Source organism: Talpa europaea (genome assembly GCF_964194135.1).
Source record: "Talpa europaea genome assembly, chromosome: 5".
NCBI lineage: Eukaryota > Metazoa > Chordata > Mammalia > Eulipotyphla > Talpidae > Talpa > Talpa europaea.
Genome location: NC_140071.1, coordinates 55,124,785 through 55,147,312, shown reverse-complemented (window position 1 = coordinate 55,147,312; position 22,528 = coordinate 55,124,785). Strand labels below are relative to the sequence as shown.

The window sequence follows — 22,528 nt, the reverse complement described above, 5'->3', positions numbered from 1 at the left end:
TTTAAAATAGATTTTTTTAAAAAGAGACAATAGGAATGAGGAGAATAATTTCTAGAGTACATATATGCCTAAAGAATAATCTAGTAATACAAGTCATTGATATAAGTAATTGTATCAATATAAGTAATTGATACTTATACATCAATAATTTCAATAATCTTCTTAAAATCAATGGTTTGAACTCACCAATTAAAAGGCACAGAGTGGTGGTTGGATCAGAACAACAACAAAAAATACCCAGCTTTCTGCCATCTCTAGGATGTCAATCTGAGCCTCAAAAATAAACTTAGGCTCAAAGTAAAAGGTTAGAAAACAATCCAATGACCAAAATGGTAACTTAAAAAACAGGCACAGACATACCTACATCAGATAAAATAGACTTCTAAAATAGGTTGCCAGTTTTAAAAAGTACCAAGAGACAGGGATGGAACATTACATAATGAGTAAGGGATCAATATTATCAGGAAGACATAACACTCATTTAATATATTCACCAAATGAAGGCGCATCATTAGTATTTAAAAAAAGTTCTCACACATCTTTTCCTGATATTTTATAATGTATCAGTGTTTATATAAAATATCTACTGAAATATCTGGCATTTATTCTGTCTTTTCTTCATTCTCCCCATTCCCCAGCCTTTGACCAAACCACAATGAGATAACACCTTACACTTGTGAGAAAAAGAACAATAAATGCTGATGATAATGTGGAGGAAAAGGAACACTTTATATTTTTTTGGTGGCAATGTAATTTGGTGCAGATTCTGTGCAAAACAGTATGGCAGTTCTTCAGCAATTTAAGAATATATCTGTCACAGGATCCAGCAACCCAACTTCTAGGTATCTGAAGAGTATAAAAACACTAATTTGAAAAACTATATGCTCCCCTCTGTTCACTGCAGCACTATTTACAATAGTCAAGATACAGAAACACCTAAGTGCTTATAGATGGAAGACTGGCTAAATAACATGTGGATTACATACACAAGAAATACTAATCAGCTGTAAAAAAAAGAAAATATGTGAACTCTTTCCATTTGCAACTAGATGGATGGAACTGGACAGGATTATGCTAAGCAAAATAAGCCAGAAAGAGAAAGATAAATACAAGATGATTTCACTGATGTGGACTATAAGGAAACAAAGCAGAGGAACAGACAAAACAAAAACAAACTCTTGGATTCTGATTGCAGAACTGATGTTACCAGAGAAGGGACAAGGGAGTGCAAGCAAAGGGTAGAGAGGGTGGTCAAGGGTTATTGGTATTTTGGTAGTGGGTTTGGTTTGAAACATACCAAGAAAGCAAGAGGTATACTTTCTGAAAGAACCTGAGAACCATTTTACTCTTTTAGAAATACACCTTTTTCTCTAAACTGTTGCATCCTAGAACATGGTTGATATATTTGCAGAGGTATATGCAGTTTTAATTGCACATATATTATCAGTTGCTGAGTAAGCAACCCAAGGTAAATCTCAAGCTCTACTAAAGTTAAATGCATGCTGAAATTTTTTTTCTTTGTGGAGAATTTTTATAACACCATCATAGTAAGTGTATTAATTTCCTTAAATAAAATATGTAAGGTGACAGAATAGTGAGAGGAATTGATGATTCTTTTGACAGTCTACTAGCATAGCACAACAGCAACATAGGTGTTGCTGTCAATACCTCTCTTTAAGTCTGTTAATAATTGCTCTCTATATAGTCAACAGGAGATGAAAAACTCAGGAGAAAGTCACATAATTAAGTAGATGAAGTGAAACAAAGAGTCTTTGCAATTCAAGATGCAAATGTACAAAGAACCTGGGTAGAGAAGGAGCCAAAAATATACATAAGAACAAAGACAGCCTCTTTGATACATGGTACTGGGAAAACTAAATACAATAGGTGCATGCCAAAGAGTGAAACTAGATCATGACCCACACCATACACCAAAATCAACTAAAAGTGAATCAAAGACTTGGATGTAAAACCTAAAACCATAAAAGACATAGAAGAAAACATAGGCAAAACATTTCAGGATAGAAGCATTAATGATGGCTTAGAGATCATCCCTAAAAGCAAGCAAAACAAAGAGAACATAAACAGCTGGGACTACATCAAGCTAAACAGCTTCTGTACAATGAAAGAAACCATAACTAAAACAAAGACAACCTACTGAATTGGAGAAAATATTTTCATGCCATACTTATGAGAAAGAACTGATATCAAAGATATATAACTCATAAAAAGCTACAAAAACAAAACCCCAATCAAAAAATGGGCAAAAGAAGTACCTGTTTAGATACTTCTCCAAAGTAGACATTCAAACGGCGAGTAGGCACATGAAAAATGTTCACAATCACTTACTGTTAGAGAAATGCAAATCAATTCATTGCAATTTTTCAGGATATACCATAATGAGATCCATCTCACCAGGGTGAGAATGTCCCAGATGGAAAAGACCAGAGACAACAAATGCTGGCAAGAATGTGAAGAAAAGGGAACCCTCCTAGACTGCTGGTGGGAATGCAAACTGATCCAGGCCTTATGAAAAGCAGTATGGAGGTGTCTCAAAACATTGAAAATGGATCTGCCATTCAGCCCAGTAACTCCACTCCCTGGCATTTATCAAAAAATCTCAAAAACACTAATTTGAAAGAAAACTAGCACTCCCATGTTTATTGCAGTGCTATTTACTATAGCTAAACTATGGAAACAACCTGAGTTCAGGCCCCAAAAGAGACAAGTTGATCAAGAAGATGCGGCATAAAAACACAATGGAATACCACTCAGCAATCAAAAAAGATAAACTCATGCCATGTGCAGCAACATAGATGGAGCTGGGAAGGATTATTCTCTAAGTTTCAGTTCCAGTTCCTTATCTCATGCCCAAGTCGATGTCTCCTGTTACAACAAGAACAAGAACAGCTTACCAGTTTACCACTTGAACTAACACTCCTCATTTATAGCACATTCCTATGTTCACTTTTTGGTTTTACTACATATGTGTATATAAACACACACAGAGAGCAAAGTATATATTATTGCATGCAATTATTGCAATAAATTAACAAAACTAAAAAAACTAGTATATATTATATGTCTACTGTATATATTTCCTCTCTCTCTCTTTAAAAACTAGGAGATCTGAAGAATATAAAAACACTAATTTGAAAAACTATATGCTCCCCCTCCCCTGTGTTCATTGCAGCACTATTTACAATAGACAAGACATAGAAACACTGAAGTGCTTATTGATGGAAGAGTGAATAAATATATATAGTATACATACACAAGAAATACTAATCAGCTGTTTTATATATATATATATATATATATATAAACTCTTTCCTTTTGCAACTACATGGATGGAACTGGACAGGATTATGCTAAGCAAAATAAGTTTTCTCTCTAGAGAAAGAGAAAAAAAAATTTAGCAACAATGTAGGCAAGAAGAAAAGAAAGAAAACAATTTTTCAGGATATACTGTCAACCACTATACTAAGCATATTCATATTTTTAATCTCATTCAATGAACACAACAATCTTAGAAAATATTGGAAACTTAAACTCAAAAAGATTTAGCAGTTTACTTCAATTCAAACTAAATTTACACTTGAAACCCACTCTATCTAAATGTCAATGACCACAACATCATATACTAAATTACTTTTCTGTCTCCCTTGAATGTATCAAACTTTAGAATAGTTATTGGCCAATTAAGTTTGATTAATAGAGATTTATTATATTTTAAAATAATATAAAATCCCACTAAATTTCATAAAATCTCCTAATTTTCACTGTATTTTAAAGGAAGAGCTCTCCAAATTAAAACTAGCATATACTAAGTGATAATATAAACACTCAATATACGAGCTTAGGTATCAGCTTAAACATTATTGTTATAGGGACTTCTGAAAAGAATATCACCACTGTGATGTCCAAGATTTCTAATTTATTTGATTTTTTTCGGTTGAATGATACAATAAATTAACAAAACTAAAAAAACTAGCAAATACAATTCATAATAAAAATACATATAGAGAATAAAGTTTTAAAGAAAATAGCTAATATAATATAGTGAACCTGATGTACAGAGAAGAATTCTGTAAAGAAATGAACTCAGGTTTCTATGATCAGAATAAAGTATTTGATTATTTTAGTCAAAGACCTTCTCAATATCATAAAATAAGCTGGAATGATCTTTACTAATGTTACCATTCCTTTCAAGTTAAATGATAATAACAAACAGAAACAAAAGCCCTTTAACTTACCTTGGAAATTTAAGAATAACACTTTATACAAGGAAGAAAGGTGTACCATAAAAGTAGAAACTGATTTTACAATTAATATATCATTAAGGAAGCAAAACAGTACATGTAGAGAAAATAACAATTTTTATTACTGGATTTTTAAAAAATTTTAACTGAAAAGATCATTTAAAAATACATATATTTTCTACCCTTGAGAAACTCTAAACCCTGTGCCATCTTGGGTCCTTGGTTCTGGATATGAAACATTCCCTTTGTCCTCATTACCCGAGCAGCAACATCTCTCAACAGCTGTTTGCAATAAGGAATTCTGATGGCCAAGGGGGAGAGCTAAGCCCTGAAGAGGTCAGAAAGGAGCATCAATGATTATAAAGGTTAGTGATCACTGTATCACACAAAGAAATATTGAAAACCAACATGTGGTGACCCCATGGCCTGGCTCCAGGTGCTTAGTAGCTATCTGAAGAAAGAGGATAATGTGCCTTTATTTAAAATTTAAATAGATTAATCCTGATATGTGGATAATTTAAGTCCAAGAGATCCTTGAAAGGCAGTATGTGTGTATGTGTGTGTATGTATGTGTGTGTGTGTATTTTTGTTACACACACACAGCAAAAACTAATCCAGAAATTTAAGTTAGGTAGCTAAGCATCAAATCAAATGGGGTAAAAATATTATTTAATGGGTCTTTTTAAAAAATACCTCTAAGAAGCAAACCCAGAGTTAAAAAAGTAATGATCTTTATACATACGAGTAATTATCAACCTGTAATTTTGGCATGAAATTCAAGGAAAAATATAAATCAAATAAATTTGTGAAGTATATACATGGTAAGTATACATGTTGGTACTGCAAAAGAATATCAAGGTGCTAAATTAATTTCATGTCTTTTGTTCCCTGAGCCCACGTGAACCACACTACAGAATATTTATACCACCTTAAAATCTCCAAGGAAAATGACTCTACAATCTCCCTAGTGAAACATTCCAATATTTAATAACTTGAAACTCTTCCTACTACCTAATCTACAACCTTCCAGCTGTAAAAATTATTTTTTTTTTATGTTCTTGGTAGGGAAGGAGAACAATTTGTTACCAGCAATCAAACTACAATAAATTTTCAAAGCCTGAAGTTGGTTTTGAAGCCAAGATTTAGCTTCTTTTTTTACAGGCTACTCAAACTCAATTTCTTTAAACTTCCCTTATATGTACTTCTAAGTATTTCACTATTATCCTCTCCCACGTTCTCTCCATATCTTAAAAAAAAAAAAATTGAGTAGGTAGCCAACAACACTCCAAGACTAATAAAGTCTTCATTAAAATTATTATCAATAAGAAAACAACCATGATTTGAATCTCAGCTAACTGGCAGTGATAAAAAAGTGAACAAAAGGGATTATGCATGAAAACATAAAAAAGCTAAAGTCTGAGAAGCTAAATATGTCAGTCTTTATGAAGTACACGCCAGGGAGTGGATACCCTGATTAGAGAATTCAACTATCTTATCTTTAAAAGGTTACCCTGACTGTAAGGAGTTATATACTTCAGGCAAATCTAGCTTGATGGCATCATTATAATAGTTATTAACATGTTAATAAACATAATTCATACTGTCCACATTTTAATTCTATACATAACAATAAATCAGCCTACTTGACAGATTTCCTTAGTTGATAAAATATGCAGATTTCTGTACAGTTGACTAAATATACACTGTATGATTGCATCTCATCTATAAATTAATAAATCCAATTTTATATATAAACATACATATTCACTTTGATTTTTCATTTCTACTATTGGAGTCTAAAACTCTCACTACTTAAATGTGGGACAAATATGGTACATTTAACCATATATAGTTTATTCTTGTCACTAATCACTTGTACAAAGTATGTAAAATGGAAAACATAAAAGTTTTCTGAAGTAACTAACACACAGATCTTGCCACAAAATATTTCCCAAAAGATTAAAAATTAAAGAGAAAATTTGAGGCTTCTAAAGTTATGTCATGTTTCTTTTTGCTTGTTCTATTTCCAACACAACATACTGGGGCATGGCAAATTTAAAATTATGGAGCCCACACACTTCTACATCTAAATACTTCTATTCATCTCATCTGAGTTCTGGTCTGCTACCCTCTAGTAGAAAGAATGAACTTACATTTACCTAGAAAAGAAAGGGCATTGCTGCAAAGGGGATTATCACTAGTAGAGCTGCTTTAATTCTCTGTGTAGGGGTCTATTTCAAGGGAAACAGGTACGAGGAGAGAGGAGGACATAGATCACTTTACAAAAGTCTTCAGTATTCCAATATGGTTTTCCCTAATTATAGTTATGTTTTTCCAAAGATACAATGTGTTTTAGAAATTCTGTGATTTTTCTTCATTTATCAATAAGGTCTCCTGGGTTCATTCATTAAAGCCCTTTAGTAGTTTCCTGCCGCTAGTACATAAAAACCTAGAATTCTTATTTTAAAAAAGATTTATTGAGTTATGCATACAAGAGCTGGGGTACAGGCCAGAGGTGTGGGGGGTGAGAGAATTCACCAGAGACAGAGTGGGGAGCAGAACACGCAGAATGACTGGAATACACTGCTGAGGGGAGCAGCAGGCAAGACAGAAGATGTCTGTTATGCCATGTGGGAAGCTCCCTGGCTGGCTGGGGATTGAACTCGTGCTGGTGGCTCCAGACAATTTCATAATGCTGCAAATGAACCCCTTGTACCACCAGGGAGCCCCCCCCACCAAAACCTAGAATTTTTAACCTATCCAGTGCAGATTTACTCCCACCTTCTTTTCTATTTTTTTTTTTTAAGATTATTTATTTATACAAGCACTTGGTACAGTCAGAAGCATGGGAGGGTGAGAGAATTCACCAGAGTCAGGGAGGAGAGCAGAACAGGCAGACTGATAAAACACACTGCTGAGGGGAGCAGCAGGAGGCAGGAGAGGTCTGCGCGCCATGTGGGACCCACTTCTCGCGGCCGCGGATTGAACCGGCTCTGCGGAGGCTGCGGGCAGCTTCGCAACTCAGCGCTCAACTGCTGTGCCACTGGGGAGGCCCCCACCTTCTTTTCTTGTTTCATTTACATGGTGCTTACTTTGAAAACTTCAGTCACTCTGGCCCTCTCTCAGCTCTTCAAATATATAGCTCTTCACCAAGATACTCTCCTCTTTGTTCCTTCACCAGATAATTCTTCTCATTCATTTATTCAACATGTATTTTCTGAGCTCCTATTATAAAGCAAGCATTTTGCTATTCACTATATAAATAGACATGAACAAGGCAATTGGAATTCCAACTCTCGTGGTGTTTACATTTTCATTATAATTATCAGGGTTTTTTTAAATTAAAGATTTATTTATTTATTTATACAAGAACGGGATACAGGCCAGATGTGCGGGAGGGTGAAAGGATTCACCAGAGAGAGCCAGGAACAGAACAGGCAGACGACAAAATCCACTATTGAGGGGAGCAGCGGGTGCGACAGGAAGAGGTTTGCTGTGCTATGTGGGACTCTTGCCGGCCGGCCGGGATTGAACCAGCGCTGCAGAGGCTGCAGACAGCTTCACAGCGCAGCACTCAACCACCTGCGCCACCAGAGGAGGCCCAATTATCAGTTTATCAAACAAATATTTGAGCACCTACCATGAGCCAGGCACTCTTCTAAGTGTCTGGATAAAGCAGTGAACAAAACAGGAAAAATAACTGCCCTCAAAGAAAACTGATCTACTGGGGAAAGCATTAAATAAGATGAAAAAGTAAAATATATAGTATGTTTAGAAATAACAAATGGTATTTGTCTGTTCTTGGCACTCTGGGCAAAGATCAGTTGATCATATATGCATGGGTTTATTCCTGTTCCATAAGTATACATCTATTTTGATTTTACTATTTTCATTACGGTACCATTGCATAATACATTTAATACATTTTAAAATCAAGAAGAGTGATGCCTCCAGCTTTGAACTTCTTCAAAATTGTTCTGGCTACTCAGAGTCTTTTGAATTTCAGTATTATTTTTTTCTAATTTCTGTTTTAAAAAAAAGTCATTGGGGCAATGATTTTTGATTGTACAAGTAAATATGTACTAGATATCATTAACCTATACCAAACTATTACATGTTTGAAAACAATGAGATATAATTTAAAATGAAAAAAAAAAAGAAATACAAAGCTATGTCTGAACTTGAACCTTGAATTAATCTGCCCTTTTTGAAAAGCAGCCAAAAAAAATCATCCACAGCTCCATATTATATACAGGCTCATTATTGACTTCCTAAGTTTAAACATTCTTACTGTAAACTGATTTTTGCTTATCTAGTTCTAATAATTCTCTTTACTAAGAAAGAGGAGCCTAATGATAAGTGGAAGAGGAGCAGGATAATAGTTTCTGCAGAGCTTTAGAGGGAGCAATTTACCTCTAAATAGGCAAAGAAACAATTTTTGGACAAATGGATACTGTTTTATTTGCAATACATTTTCATCCATAATGCATCAAATGGCTTTTTAGGAACCTACAAACATAACTAGCAGGTGTTTTCAGATGATCTAATAGGGATCTTGCTTTGCAAATTGCCTGTCTGTATTTGTGTCTTGACCTAAAGACACAAAAAAAGTAGGTACTACTTTTCATATATAAGTTAAGAGAAAATAAAACTCAAATCCGATTCAAGGTTTCAGACACCCAATAAATTATGAACTTAAAAATAAACTTAGAGAAAGAAATAATAAGCTTAGGAAAACTCTCTTGATCACTTCACTAGCGAAAAAAAAAAAAGAGAGATAAAGATAGGGTTTTTTCTTTTTAAACAGAATTGCCTAATTTTTTTTTTTTTGGCTTTTTAAAAAAAGATTTATTTATTTATTTATACAAACACTGGGTACAGTCAGAAACGTGGGAGGGTGAGAGAATTCACCAGAGCCAGAGAGGAGAGCAGAGCAGGCAGAAGGACTGAAGTACACTGCTGAGGGGAGCAGCGGGCCGCAGGAGAGGTCTACGCACCATGTGGACCCTAGCCCAGGCAGCAGGGGATCGAACCGGCGCTGAAGAGCTTCGCAGCCCAGCGCTCAACTGCTGCGCCACAGGGGAGGCCCGAGATAAAGAGTTTTAAGGAAATATTTAGAAATCAATATCACGTGATGAAGTTCATAAACTCTCCTGAAACAAAACAAATCTACTATCTTTATTTGATTAACATAGTTACTATATATGGTAGAAAATGGAACTAACAGATTTAGATCTATTTTTATTTTTTATCTTAGGATAGGTAAATCACATTCTGTATTTTTAGATTCCCCATCTAAAAAATACTATAAAATAATTATAGTAAATCAAAACAATCTGAAACCCCTCAGAAAAAGGCATTATATAAATACCAGAAACTATGTATCAGACATTATGTTCAGACATTATACAACTATATCACTCCACACAATGCACTGTACTATTTTGTCTTTGTGTCTTAAGGCATTACACTCTCTTCACTACTGCTGTTGGAACTGGGGAATACCTATAAGTAAAGGGAATATAAAAAGATAATACTAGTAAATGTTGTCCTGGAGTAAAATATAAAAGACAAATTTTCATGTAAAGTCCTAAATGTAACTAACATATACATTAATGAACTCAAAAAGAATCCAGGCACGAGTCCTCATTAAGGACACTATTGACCACAGACTGTGACCACAGGCTGACCAAAGGAGAAGAGATGGAAACTTCACTGCTACAGTTATGGATCATTTTGTAGTTGTTTAAAATCTTTCTTAAGAGACCTGTTAGTTGAAAGAGGGAATATTTTCTGATACTTCAACACTAAAAGTTCCCCTCACTAAAAGGCAACAGTGCCTGGCTGAATCTGCAATGCTACAGTTTAGTGGTCATCTTAGCAAGCTGCACTACTAGGCAACCATCTCAATTGGGGCTAGCTTGTTTTTCCTTTCAGCCACCATTTGAAACAAGACGTGTACCCGACTGGACCCCTCCCTTGAAAGTTTCTATTGTTTTTTAAATAAGTATTTAGAATCATTCAAAACTAGGTTTATAATGGATATATAGGATTTATGCTGTCAATTATATAAACCCGAATTTTCAGGTAAAAGTTTAAGAGATGGGAAATACAGAAAAGAATTTATTATAACTCAATAATTTTTTTGGTAATATCAGTACATATGTAGCAGTTTATTTAAGAAAATAGCATAAGCACTTCATTAGCACATGAGTCAAAGGAAATATTTTTGTTGCAAATTAAAGTGAAAAGATTCATAATCTTGTATAGGTTATAAGATGCTATTGTTTTCTCCTAAGTTTTCTAATCTGATTTTATACCTATTACAAAAATCTTTATAAACATAAGCCATAAAGAAATAAAATATAAATATGGGTATAAAGAACATAAACTGAAAATATACAATTCCAAAATTACTAATATAGCCATTCAAATCAACTATAATAAATGAAAGAGATACACAGATATACAATAAGAAAATCAGGTCAAAATTTTTTATTAATATTTTCAAGATAAAAAATGCCTTCATAGTTGTAAAATTAATAATATAAATTATTTAACATAGGAAATATGAAGTTAAGCTACAAGTCAATTTCTAATAGAAAAACTAGAATGTAAGTGAACTATCTTATGTACTAACACAGAGAGCATAGATAAGAAAAACTAACAGAAAACCTGTAATCTCATTTGATCATTATTTTCAACCTACTAAACTACAACTATATAGAGGTTATGATTAAAGTCTACTAACTTTTTGAGGGAAAACACAACTCAAGAAAGAAAAAACCTAAAAAGTTCTAGAACAGGAAATCTTAAAAGTTCTTAACACAAGAAACACAATTTCTCTAACTATGTATGATGATGGATATGAACTAGACTTATGGTAGAGCTCATTTCACTATATACATAAAAGTATTGAATCATTGTTTTTTCTGCACTTACTAAAATAATGTTATATGTCAATTATACCTCAATTTTAAAAAGGAAAAGAAGAAATTAAAGGCATGCAGAAATAAGAAAAGAAGACTCTTTACAGCAAGACAATAAAAGGCAAAGTTTTACTCAGAGCTTTAGATATATAGACTGTTGAGCACAATCTTTAAATCTAATGAACAAAATGCACTGCCAAAGCCTACCATGAATAATAATATATTTGTCACCCAAGGAATATTTTAAAAATCACTCTCCTTTCTACTGTACCCAAAAGGATAATTGGTGTAGTACAGTGTGTATATTGGTTTAATACCTTGAAACTGAATTCCATTTATTATGATTTTTTAAAACTATTTGCACAGAAACTAAGTCTTCAAACATATTTTTTAAATCTGAAAATATGTGGTAACATTTTAAAATCCTATTCTTTCATTCAAGATGGTTATACTGTGTACCTACTGTGAACATGCCTTATACTTGACACTGAAAACTTTCCCTATGAAACCCAGGAAGAAAATTTTATATATTTTCTAATAGATACACTGAAACTTTTTAAGGCAAACATGAAGAGGCAACTCATAGCTACATTGTTGTTTTTAAATAACAATTTTCCTCTTTTTTTCCCTTCAGTATTTGGGTTAATGTCATTTTGCCCCCAACTTAGGTGTATTAAAATGTGACCAGTGGATGAAGCAATTAAAATAACTCAATACGGGCCTCCCCTGGTGGTACAGTGGTTGAGCGCTGGGTTGCGAATCTGCCTGCAGCCTCTGCAGCACCGGTTTGATCCCTGGCCGCCGAGCGAGGGTCCCACATGGCAAAGCAGACCTCTCCTGTGTCACCCGCTGCTCCCCTCAGCAATGTATTTCATCAGTCTGCCTGTTCTGTTCCCTGCTCTGGCTCTGGTGAATTCTCTCACCCTCCCGCACTTCTGATTGTACCCAGTGCTTGTATAAATAAATAAATAAATCTTTAAAAATAAAATAAAATAATTCAATACTAGAAAATATGAATTAAAGGTCCTAGTCAACAGAGAGGATATTTCAAAACCATTAATATAAGCTCAGAACTTAAGAGAAACACAATTAAAATTCTACCTACGTCCCTCACAAGACTTTCAAAATTTGTTTAATTTAGGATTATTCAAACATTTAGAAGCAGATATGATAGAAATGAAGTCAGCAAAAGAACAATATCATAAGGCCATATTGACATTAGTGATATTGCCAGAGGTAAACTACAGTTATTAAAATTCTATCTCAATACACGTGTCATGAAAGGACACGTATAAGTGATCAAAAAGGATAAGGATTAAGACTTCTTACCCCATATTTACATTGGCGGGATGTTGCTCCATACTGGAAACGGCATTGCTCATCAGCATCGTACACCTGACCTGGGGCCACAGCTGGATAAAGAAAGTCACGCTTGGGAGGCTCATTATCAAGGCAAGTACCACGGCCTGAACTGTTCAACATAAAGGATCAAAGGAAATTAGGTACACTATGAACTATTTAAATCACAATTATGAAACCACGAGTTGAGTTCTTAGTTTTAATAACAATACATGAAAAACAATACATTCTAGTAATAAATAACCACATGACAAACTAGAATGGCCTTACTGAAAACTGAACAACAGTTTCAACATTTTTTTCCAGCACAAGATACAATAAAAGCATTTTAGACAGCAATCTGAAAATGTCATGTTGGCCTTTAAAACATTGATTTAAACTAATTTCGAAGGGAACAAAAGCAGAATTTCACTTTGCTCTAAGCTTCTTGTTTGTTTTCAGTGAAAATATAATCACATTTGGTAGTAGAATTAAAAAACATAAAATATGGAAAATTTTTTAAATTGTGGTTGTAATCCTTAAAGACCTAATCGATATACTTGCACCTTGGGCAGAACAATAGATGCTGTGGTAAGACATGTCCAAAGACTCTTGAAATATTTCAATAATAAATGGGCTGAATGACAGATAAGGCCAAGATCCAAAGTTCTCCTCTCAAGTATATTAGATGTGTTTAGTCTCTCAGAAATTTCATATTTCATCTGGGTCATCAGAGTTGGAAAAGAGAATGTTCTCTATAATTTCTGCTTTTCAAAGTATGCTTGCACTCAAACATAATATTTTAATTCAGCGGAACAAATAACATAAAGATCGCCAAAAGCCAGACAGAATACCTTAGTTTAGAGTTTTATACTTTACTAAATATAATTGTTCATTTTTATTTAGTCAGTGTGCATAAAATAGGACAGATGCTTTTTTACTTTCATTTCACATGTGAGTAAGTTAGAATTTTTAAAGAATTCCTATGCCAACATTTAAAAATTTTTTCCAACATTCCTGTAAATTGTGCCAGCACTTGTGTTTTTTTTTCCCAAATCTTTTCCATCCACTTTGCCAAAGGAAAATAATTTCACAAGTAGAAGTTTCTCAACTATTATTGAGGATAGTACAAATTTTCATTTATAGATAACTAAGAAAGAACAATGTATAAAAATGAGTTTCATATTCAATAAAAATTTTATCATTTTTTTTTATAGAGGCATTTTTTTTTTCTTTTTTTCTTTCTTTCTTTATTTGTGTGTTTGTTTTTTGTTTATACATGCACTGGGTACAGTCAGAAGCGCGGGAGGGTGAGAGAATTCACCAGAGCCAGAGCGGGGAGCAGAGCAGGCAGAAGGACTCAAGTACACTGCTGAGGGGAGCAGCGGGCGGCAGGAGAGGTCTGCGCGCCATGTGGGACCCTCCTCCTGTGACCGGGGAGCAGCCGGGGATCGAACCGGCGCCGCAGAGGCCGCGGGCAGCCTCGCAACCCAGCGCTCAACCGCTGCGCCACCGGGGAGGCCCAAATTTTATCATTCTTAAATGCAAAAGTTAATTTGCTATATAAAAATGTCTAGTTGCATAGAATCAGATCAATACCTTAAAAAAACTGAACCATGCTATTTACAAGGTAATCGATTCAAAGACCCAAGGAATAGAATGCTATCTCCTGTTCACCCTTTTCCTTTCTTTGATTCATTTTCTAATCAATAAAAATATTTAAATAACATTATATGTAGTACTAATTATAGGTATTGCAATCATTTCACTTGTCACTGCTCAAGATACCTAACTAACAAAAAAGAACTATTTTCATCCAACTTACTAGTTTTCATAACAAATTTTTTTTCTTTTTGTATACTGAACATTTAGAAATTTGCATGGACCTCAGTAAGAAAAATTATTTCTAGATGAATTTTTAAAATAGCAAGTTTCAAAAATTTTATTATATAAAACATCTTTAATCTATATAGGTATATGAATTTTGAGCAAATACAGTTCTATTAATAAATTCAAATTTTTATATTGAGTTTAATTATAAAGAGATCAAACTTGAAAATTATTATGGAAGACCATTTTGATATATGGCGTATTTGTGAGATGATTACTAGTTTAATCCCTTAATTTTCCTTCTAAAATATCAGTTCCACCTCTATCTACAACAAAATTATAAAAGTCTTTAAGAAAGGAGTTAGAAATGTAGTAAAGATGAAAGTTATATCAAGCTATAAATATCAAGCTACAAATCAATGGAAAAGCTTTGAAGCTGTATATTGAAGTAATTAAGTACAGTATCCTATAGATAAAAATACTTGCCAATAACATTAAAAAGAAAGTATGAGATATATTCACCTAAGTGACAGCAATTCAAAATCTATTAAAAATTGTTACATATAACTTAAGCTAAAAAAAAAAAAAGAATTGTGCGGGCCCCCAAACAGAGGTTAAGAATAGATACTCCAAGGAAAAATTCTTTCCTGATAGCAAACTGAAAACTGTTATCCCAAGTGGAAGGAAGAATAATTATTTAATTCAAAATTCTTATTCCCAGATATGAATGGTGTTTTAATCATTCTTTTAAATGTTTCTTTAAAAAAAAATCAGATGACCATTACAGGGGACTTCAGACAACAAAGAGTGACGAACACTGTGGTCACCTGTCTAAATTCTTCGGAGACAATTTACTCTAAAAGTGTATTTTGTTTTACTTCTTTGGAAGCACTTTTTTTATTTTTTAATCAATCTGTTCTAACTAAATATCTAAATAAGTCTTGGTCTACTTTTCCAGTATATTTTTAAATATATAAAGAAGAATAAAGTACACTATGAAATAAAAAATTAGCAAAGAATCAAATCACATAGATCTTTTTCAAAATGAACATGTACTTAGGAATGAGGAATCAACAAGGCCTTTTGAAATGGGTTCAGCTACATTTGTACAAATTATCAATACTTGCAAGTCAGATGTCTTACCTACTATTATTAACTCCAAGAAAACAAGCATGAGGTCATCTACACGACCGATTTACATTGTTTTTATATTTCAGGGAGAAAATGTACTATATATTTTCCTCCTATAATATCTTGTAAGAGCTTGATTAAAGTTGTTGGGGGATGGAGTAGCTTTCATATTTTAATTCTTAACTGAAGATTAAGCAACAACAGAAAAACTTTTTGCATAATGCTTCTAAAAATTGTCTGCTACTGTCTTGCTATTTTCAAGTAAGTTAAATCTATAGGACATAAGTAATAATTATTAATTTAGAAATTAACAATCCTGGATAATTCCATACTTGAATCATCAACCACAATTTGAAATATCACAAATGCAGGTATAGAAAGTAGAAGACATAAATCTGAAAGATATACATTTAATTCTGAAAGTGATTTTCATTTCTTCTTAGGAAATTCCCAAAAACTCAATCCCAATCATGCCCCTAACTTTTCCTCCCCCAAAGTACCTAATGTTCTGACTTTTAAAGCAATGATTTCTTTGCTTTTGTTAGTAATTATTTATCCCCTAATTATTCATACACATGTTTTTAAACTCTACATAAATGGAGTCATATTACAGATCTTCTTTGGTGACTATTCTTTTGCTCAGTTTTATGAATGTCTGATCATTCATGTTGGTATGTGTAACTGTAATTTGTTTACTTTACATAGTTCTTTAATATTCCACTTAAGACTGTGCCACAATTACTTATACATTCGTCTACTTAGAAACATTTGGATTATTTCTAATTCTAGAAGTTCCAAATTATGCTGATATGAATATTCTGTACAATGTTCCAGTACAATTTTCCCATATTTCCTAGTACAAATAATTTTGTTTTTTTTAAAGAATATTACATGAGTTATTATTATCTTATATTTTGTTATCATCTCCTTTTAACAAGATAGATATTATGAGTAATTTTTACTTAACTGAGGGTTCTAGCTAATCAAAGTAATGATACAATTCTTTTAATGCTGAGCTGAGTGTTATTTATGTTAATATGTCAAAATAATAATAGTATTGATATTCTATATAAACCTTGAATTTTCTATCAAACACTTCAAGCAAAAAGTCTTTTTCCCTTTTAAATGTACTTTTTCTTCTACTAAATTTTAAAATACTTGCTAAAAAGCCTGCTTTTAAAATAGATGGTTTGTGCCTTGGTATACTGTCTACTCAGAAAACATAAACTTTACTCATCAGTAAATAAATGAAGATCCCTTTGTAGTTTCCATCCATGAAGTGTTATTGTAACTTCATGTTGTTAAATATAGATATATTATGCAGAGCAAAACTGAATTCATAAAAAAGTGGAATATGATTATTTTCATAATACCACATATATTATAATTAACAGCCCAATTCTGATTAATATCTAAAGCAATATAGATCTAATGCAAATAGACTCATGTTTATTATTTTAAGACAAGGCAAAATATATTAGCTTGAGAGCATGCTTTTTCTTTGGTTATAAAATTCTTAGTCTATCAAGTATGTTTACATTTCCAGAAATCATTATAGGATGATAGCAAAGTTATATTTTATGCAATCTACTTTTAATTTAGAGAAGTCTTATTTACATAGTTCAAAAATTAACCTTGAAAAAGGAACATGAGCCAGAGTTGAGTATTCAACTAAAATTTATAGACCCCTATGTAAAATATGCACTCTTGGCTTTGTTTCCAGACACATGAGGATATACTCTTAATTATAATTTTAGATTTATTTTTCACATAAGCTACTATACTATAAGGTACAGACCTCAGTTTACAACACAGTGGGTCAATCTAAACTACAAATCTTTCTGTATATCTTAACAGTCTTTTAACAACAACAACAAAAAGTTAACATTTAATGCCATTGACTATTTTTTCCACAATGTTGTTCAATATATCCAAATTAAGCAAAAAATGAATTAGGTTGATATCATCTATGTTCTCATAAACTACTCTACCTATCTTCCAAAATTAATAATACATTACCTTCTCTTTTGCCAGAGATACTTGAGTACAAGTGAACAGGAGGCTTCCAGTATAAAAAAAACTATCTGAATTCAGAATATCCATAAATATGTCAAATTCCCAAAATATGTCAGATAAATGGAAGAAGGAGAGACCTATTTTTCTAAGATGTTTATTGTGTTTACAGAAATAAGAGCTCCCATCTATAAACTATTTTCCACCTAATAGATTATTGACATTGAACTTCAAAAGTAATTGTTACAGAGGAAATGCCTGGTCCATCCTGTTCATCTTTTATCACTTCTCCTGTAACTCTTCCTAGTTCATCTTCAACTATCCTATCACTTCTCTCTTCTTCAGCTGTTATATCCTATCTGTGAAAATTATTAGTCTATATTTAATTTGTCATGGTACGAAATTTTGTTATGGATTTCTGACAGTTCAAACAATTTAACAGACTTTTATTTAAATAGAGCAAGAGTAAATTCACAGAGGCCGCAAAACTTTTGAAAACTATATGCGATTACTCCATGCTACTAATAAGTGGTGGAAAATGTATGGAAAACTGACCTAAATTATTCGTGGCTGCCTTCCGCTGCCTGGTGAATTAGCCCATAGTCATCAATGAGTGTGAGCCGTAATACCAGGTTCATCTTTCTCTATTTTCTCAATAAATAAATAAATAAAGTCCCGCAGGCAGATAGGAAGGACACTACCTGCAAAGCCGTCGTCGAAAACATCAGAAGCTGGCATAACACGTCCATTTTAACGGAAATGGGTTCTTTATTATTTAATCAGGACGGCTTCTGGGCGATTCATGAACCACTTATTGAATCACCGAGTTTAAGAAATCTGAAAAAAAATATTGGGAGTTGGTAAACACCATCTCCTGATTGATAAATAGTACCTAGTGTTTCAGAATGACACCAGAGATTTTTATTCGACTGGCATTTAAAGGCCATGGAATTTTCAGTTGCACATAGTGAATAGTGAATCTCCATAAATCATCAAAAGCTCATGGCTAAAATCCACCATCATCTTTGCTCTATACACTCACTGAGGAGAGAAAGTAAATGCATTTTGCTGGCTGGGTTGCAGGTCCTAAACAACTTATCTTTCAAGAATTTTCTTGAGAAGAGAAACTAAAATAAAATGTTATGAGTCTTTTCAAGCCAACTATAAATCATTAATGTAATCTTAATTGCTGATCAAGATATCACTGGATTTTTTAAAACACCACACATGGCTGTTAAAGCAATTAAGTCTACTGTATTAATAAAAAGGAACAAAGAAATTCAAAAAAGTTGCTATTATGTCTTTGTGCTCAGTGACCTGACCTTTTAAAGGGCCTTGTTTTTAAAAAACCTTTATTCCTTGGTCAGATTATAATCAGAGCTGTTTTTCTATTGTTAAAGGAAGAGAAAAGTTAACTTTCCCAACTCTCTGTCCATTGTCTTTCATAGCTATCTTTTACTAATGGCTTTACTTTGTAAGCACTCCCATGAGGAAGCACACCAGAAATATTTTTGTAAGAAACAGGATAAATAAATCCATTAGAAACTGGTTGACACTAATGTGCTTACATATACAAAACGCAAAGAGGCAGTAAGGCTAAAAATACTGCTTCTGGGATTGATTTTTCAAAAATTAATTCCGTAGAACACTTTTATTGGAACTAGTTATAATTTTCCATCTCTCATCAAATCAGGGGTGATTTCTTAACTGTATTTTATCACCAATTAGGAATTCCCTTTTCTAAAATGTTTTCAAATATGAGGTTCTGATAAGACATCAAATCTGAACTTGCATTTAGGATAGAGAGACGGTCCTAATAAATGGAATGTGCCATAGATATAGCATAAAGGAGACAGAAGATGATAATTGGGATAAAAAGAAAAGAAGGGAAATGCACAGGTATACTGAGCCTGTTTTACAATTTAACTTTCTGGTGACAGATACACAGAGTACATGACAAAAACATGAGAAAAATGAAAGGAGAAATTCCAGATCTGGCTTGATTTCTAGGAAGAGTGTATCTTCAACAATGTTTAAAATATAGGCATAGTGATCACCTTAAAAAACATCATGGAAAATATTGCTAGTGCTTTCTTCTAAAATCTACCAAAAGTATAAATTAACACAAATTCTCTGTGATTTATCTTTATAGCCCTTTACCTAGTTTTGTCACTACGCAAGTATTATAATTATTCATTATATTAACATTTTTTAGCTTATAGTATGGTTATTCAGAAAAACTGCTTTCTGAAACAAATTTCCAATTCTTTCAACTGCATTATTATATGAATTAATTCAAAAGAGCCCACTTAAAACATTCATTGTTTGATCTTTAAACAAAGCATTATGCTAAGTAAATTAAAACTTGCTTGGGCAAGCAAAGATATGATATGATCTGAAAATATAAACCAATATTTTAATAAATATTGTTAGCATATAAACATATCCAAATTTTAAAAAGTTATACTCTAATCATATTAATGTGAACTCTAAACATGGGAAAAATTTAAGAAGAATTTTTGTTGCTTGACCATATTCATGTATGACTCTTAGCACAGCATTTTCTCTCTCCTTCCCAAGAGAAAAGTGTCCAAAATAGTTGAAAGTAATGATACAGTAGCAAAGTTTGAAACTCTGATATTACTTAAAATATTTACTGCTATCAAGTGTTTTATATACACTACAGTATTCTACACAATTACATAGATAACAACCTAGTATGTAAGTGTAAATACCTAAACTTATTTAACCAATGAGTTAAATAAATTTAAATAAATGAGGTAAATAAATTTTCATTTCACTGAAAATGAAAAGTTTAGATAACATGCCTGAGATTTTAAACACAGAAAGTAAAATCTAACTCTATCTGTTACCAAAGTCCAATTCTGAAGCCCTAGGCAGGTGAGATATAGAACATCTCCTTTGCTTAACAGTTACACCTGAACTCATTTATATTCTTCACATTTAAATACAAATTCTTAGGATATATATTAAAGAACCATCAAAGAAGCTTCCAAACAGTTAAAAAAAAAAAAAGCCGCTTGATAAATTTTCAGACGCAAATTTGTATTTTCTCATTTTCATTTCTGGGGGTTGGGGTTTTTGTTGTTGTTGTTACTATTAGATACTTCAACATGCCTATCACATTCAGTTTTTCCACCAACAAAATATATAGTCACTGAATTAATGCTTGGCTATGATCTACGAAAACAAGTAAATCTAAATTCTTTCTGACATTGATTCCCATTTACTCAACAGTTCTAATACATTATCAAGCCTTCATATATCCTTGCTCTAGTTCTTCTTACTATTCAGTAGGTACCTGTTCTAAGGGGAAAAATTTACTACAATGATATATTAAACTATTTGAGGAACAGCCTGAAATATCACTGGGTACCATAAAATTTACTCATTATGCAAAACCTGAGGTACTACATATTAGACTTCTACCAATGGCTTCTGGAGCAATTCATCATCACTCTCCAGAGATTACTTACTCTAGAAAACTGGTGATATAGTCTCGACTGCAGGCAGACCAGGAAAAAGGATTGGTATTTGCAGTAATGTGAGCAGCCATAAGCTTTGCAGCCTCATGACCTTTTGTCCCGCAAGAATTTCCAATTCCATCATGGTTCATACCAAAACTGTTTTAACAAAGAAGAAACACAAGAAACACAAAAGAAAAAGTAAGAAAAAATAATAAAACAAATACATCCTTTATTTCCTTATTTGATCATTTATTAGCATTATCAATATATGACTTCCATCAAGACAGACCTCATCCTCCAAGGAAACATAGGATTAATGTTAAAGATACTACAGAATAAATCAATACATTTCTAAAATCTTTAAAATTATTACACACTGTGAAATGTTATCTCACATGATACAATCTTACCTTGAGCATATAAGAAATATATATTACCTCTCATGTTATAGATAAGATAGATAACCTATTAAATCTCACACCGTAAATGTTATAATTGTTAGTAGAACCTGCCTTTTAACATACTAGACTTCAAACTACCTCATGATGAACTAAAGAAGGAATTATACAAACATGGTTATGATCTACTAAGTTCTAGGTATAGACCAAACACCTAAGTCCTTTTTCTTATTCCCATGGATAAAGGAGAATTAAATACACATTTAATTTTTATGTATCAGTGTTTTTAAAATACCTTTTGAAAAATCTTGATACAATTAAAGATTGAAGGTATATGGTTTTCTTTACCATGCCCTCCCCTCATTTTCCAAGGTTTTTCTTGATCCGTTTCTCTTGTGTTCTAGAGCTTAGGGTTATCAATTTGATCTAAAAACATATCCTAGTGATAATTCACAATACTGCATATGAGTAACTTTTCTTCATAGGTAGCCAGATGTTTAGGTCATTATTAAAAAAATAGTTCTGTCTCCATTGTGACATTCTAATAAATGTACCATGGTATGTGTTCAAGGAAATAAGTAATTTATATGACAATGAGATAGTTGCTGGAAAAAAAATTTGGAAAGGAGTTGAGAACTGGTAATTATAAGATAATAAATGAAAGTAAGAGTATTAATACTTTTGGCTGGGGAGAGTCATCAAAGATTTATAAGTGGGCCTCCCCGGTGGCGCAGCGGTTGAGCGCTGGGTTGCGAAGCTGCCCTGCCCGCAGCCTTTGCACCGCCGGTTCAATCCCCGGCTGCTCCCCGGCCACCAGAGGAGGGTCCCACATGGCGCACAGACCTCTCCTGCTGCCCACTGCTCCCCTCAGCAGTGTACTTCGGTCCTTCTGCCTGCTCTGCTCCCCGCTCTGGCTCTGGTGAATTCTCTCACCCTCCCACGCTTCTGACTGTACCCAGTGCTTGTATAAATAAAATAAATAAATCTTTAAATAAATAAATAAATAAATAAATAAACAACAACAACAAAAGATTTATAAATAAGAGAAAACTGAAAACTGAGTACAATATGGTGTTTATATTTTTGACAGGTTATTATATAGTAATTCTACAGTGGAGACGCTGGAGCAGAAAGAGAAT

The 22,528-nt window shown here is 33.0% G+C and overlaps 1 protein-coding gene across 1 annotated transcript in view; it reads right to left on the bottom strand.

Annotated features, from left to right (window-relative positions):
* ADAMTS6 (ADAM metallopeptidase with thrombospondin type 1 motif 6) overlaps window positions 1-22,528 on the bottom strand; it is a gene marked incomplete at both ends in the record, with an annotated part of 225,092 nt that overhangs the window by 94,177 nt on the left and 108,387 nt on the right. The window contains 2 exons of the mRNA XM_084234291.1: window positions 12,521-12,662; window positions 21,001-21,147. Coding sequence (XP_084090417.1) covers window positions 12,521-12,662; window positions 21,001-21,147 — 289 coding nt within the window. The remainder of the gene's footprint in view (window positions 1-12,520; window positions 12,663-21,000; window positions 21,148-22,528) is intronic.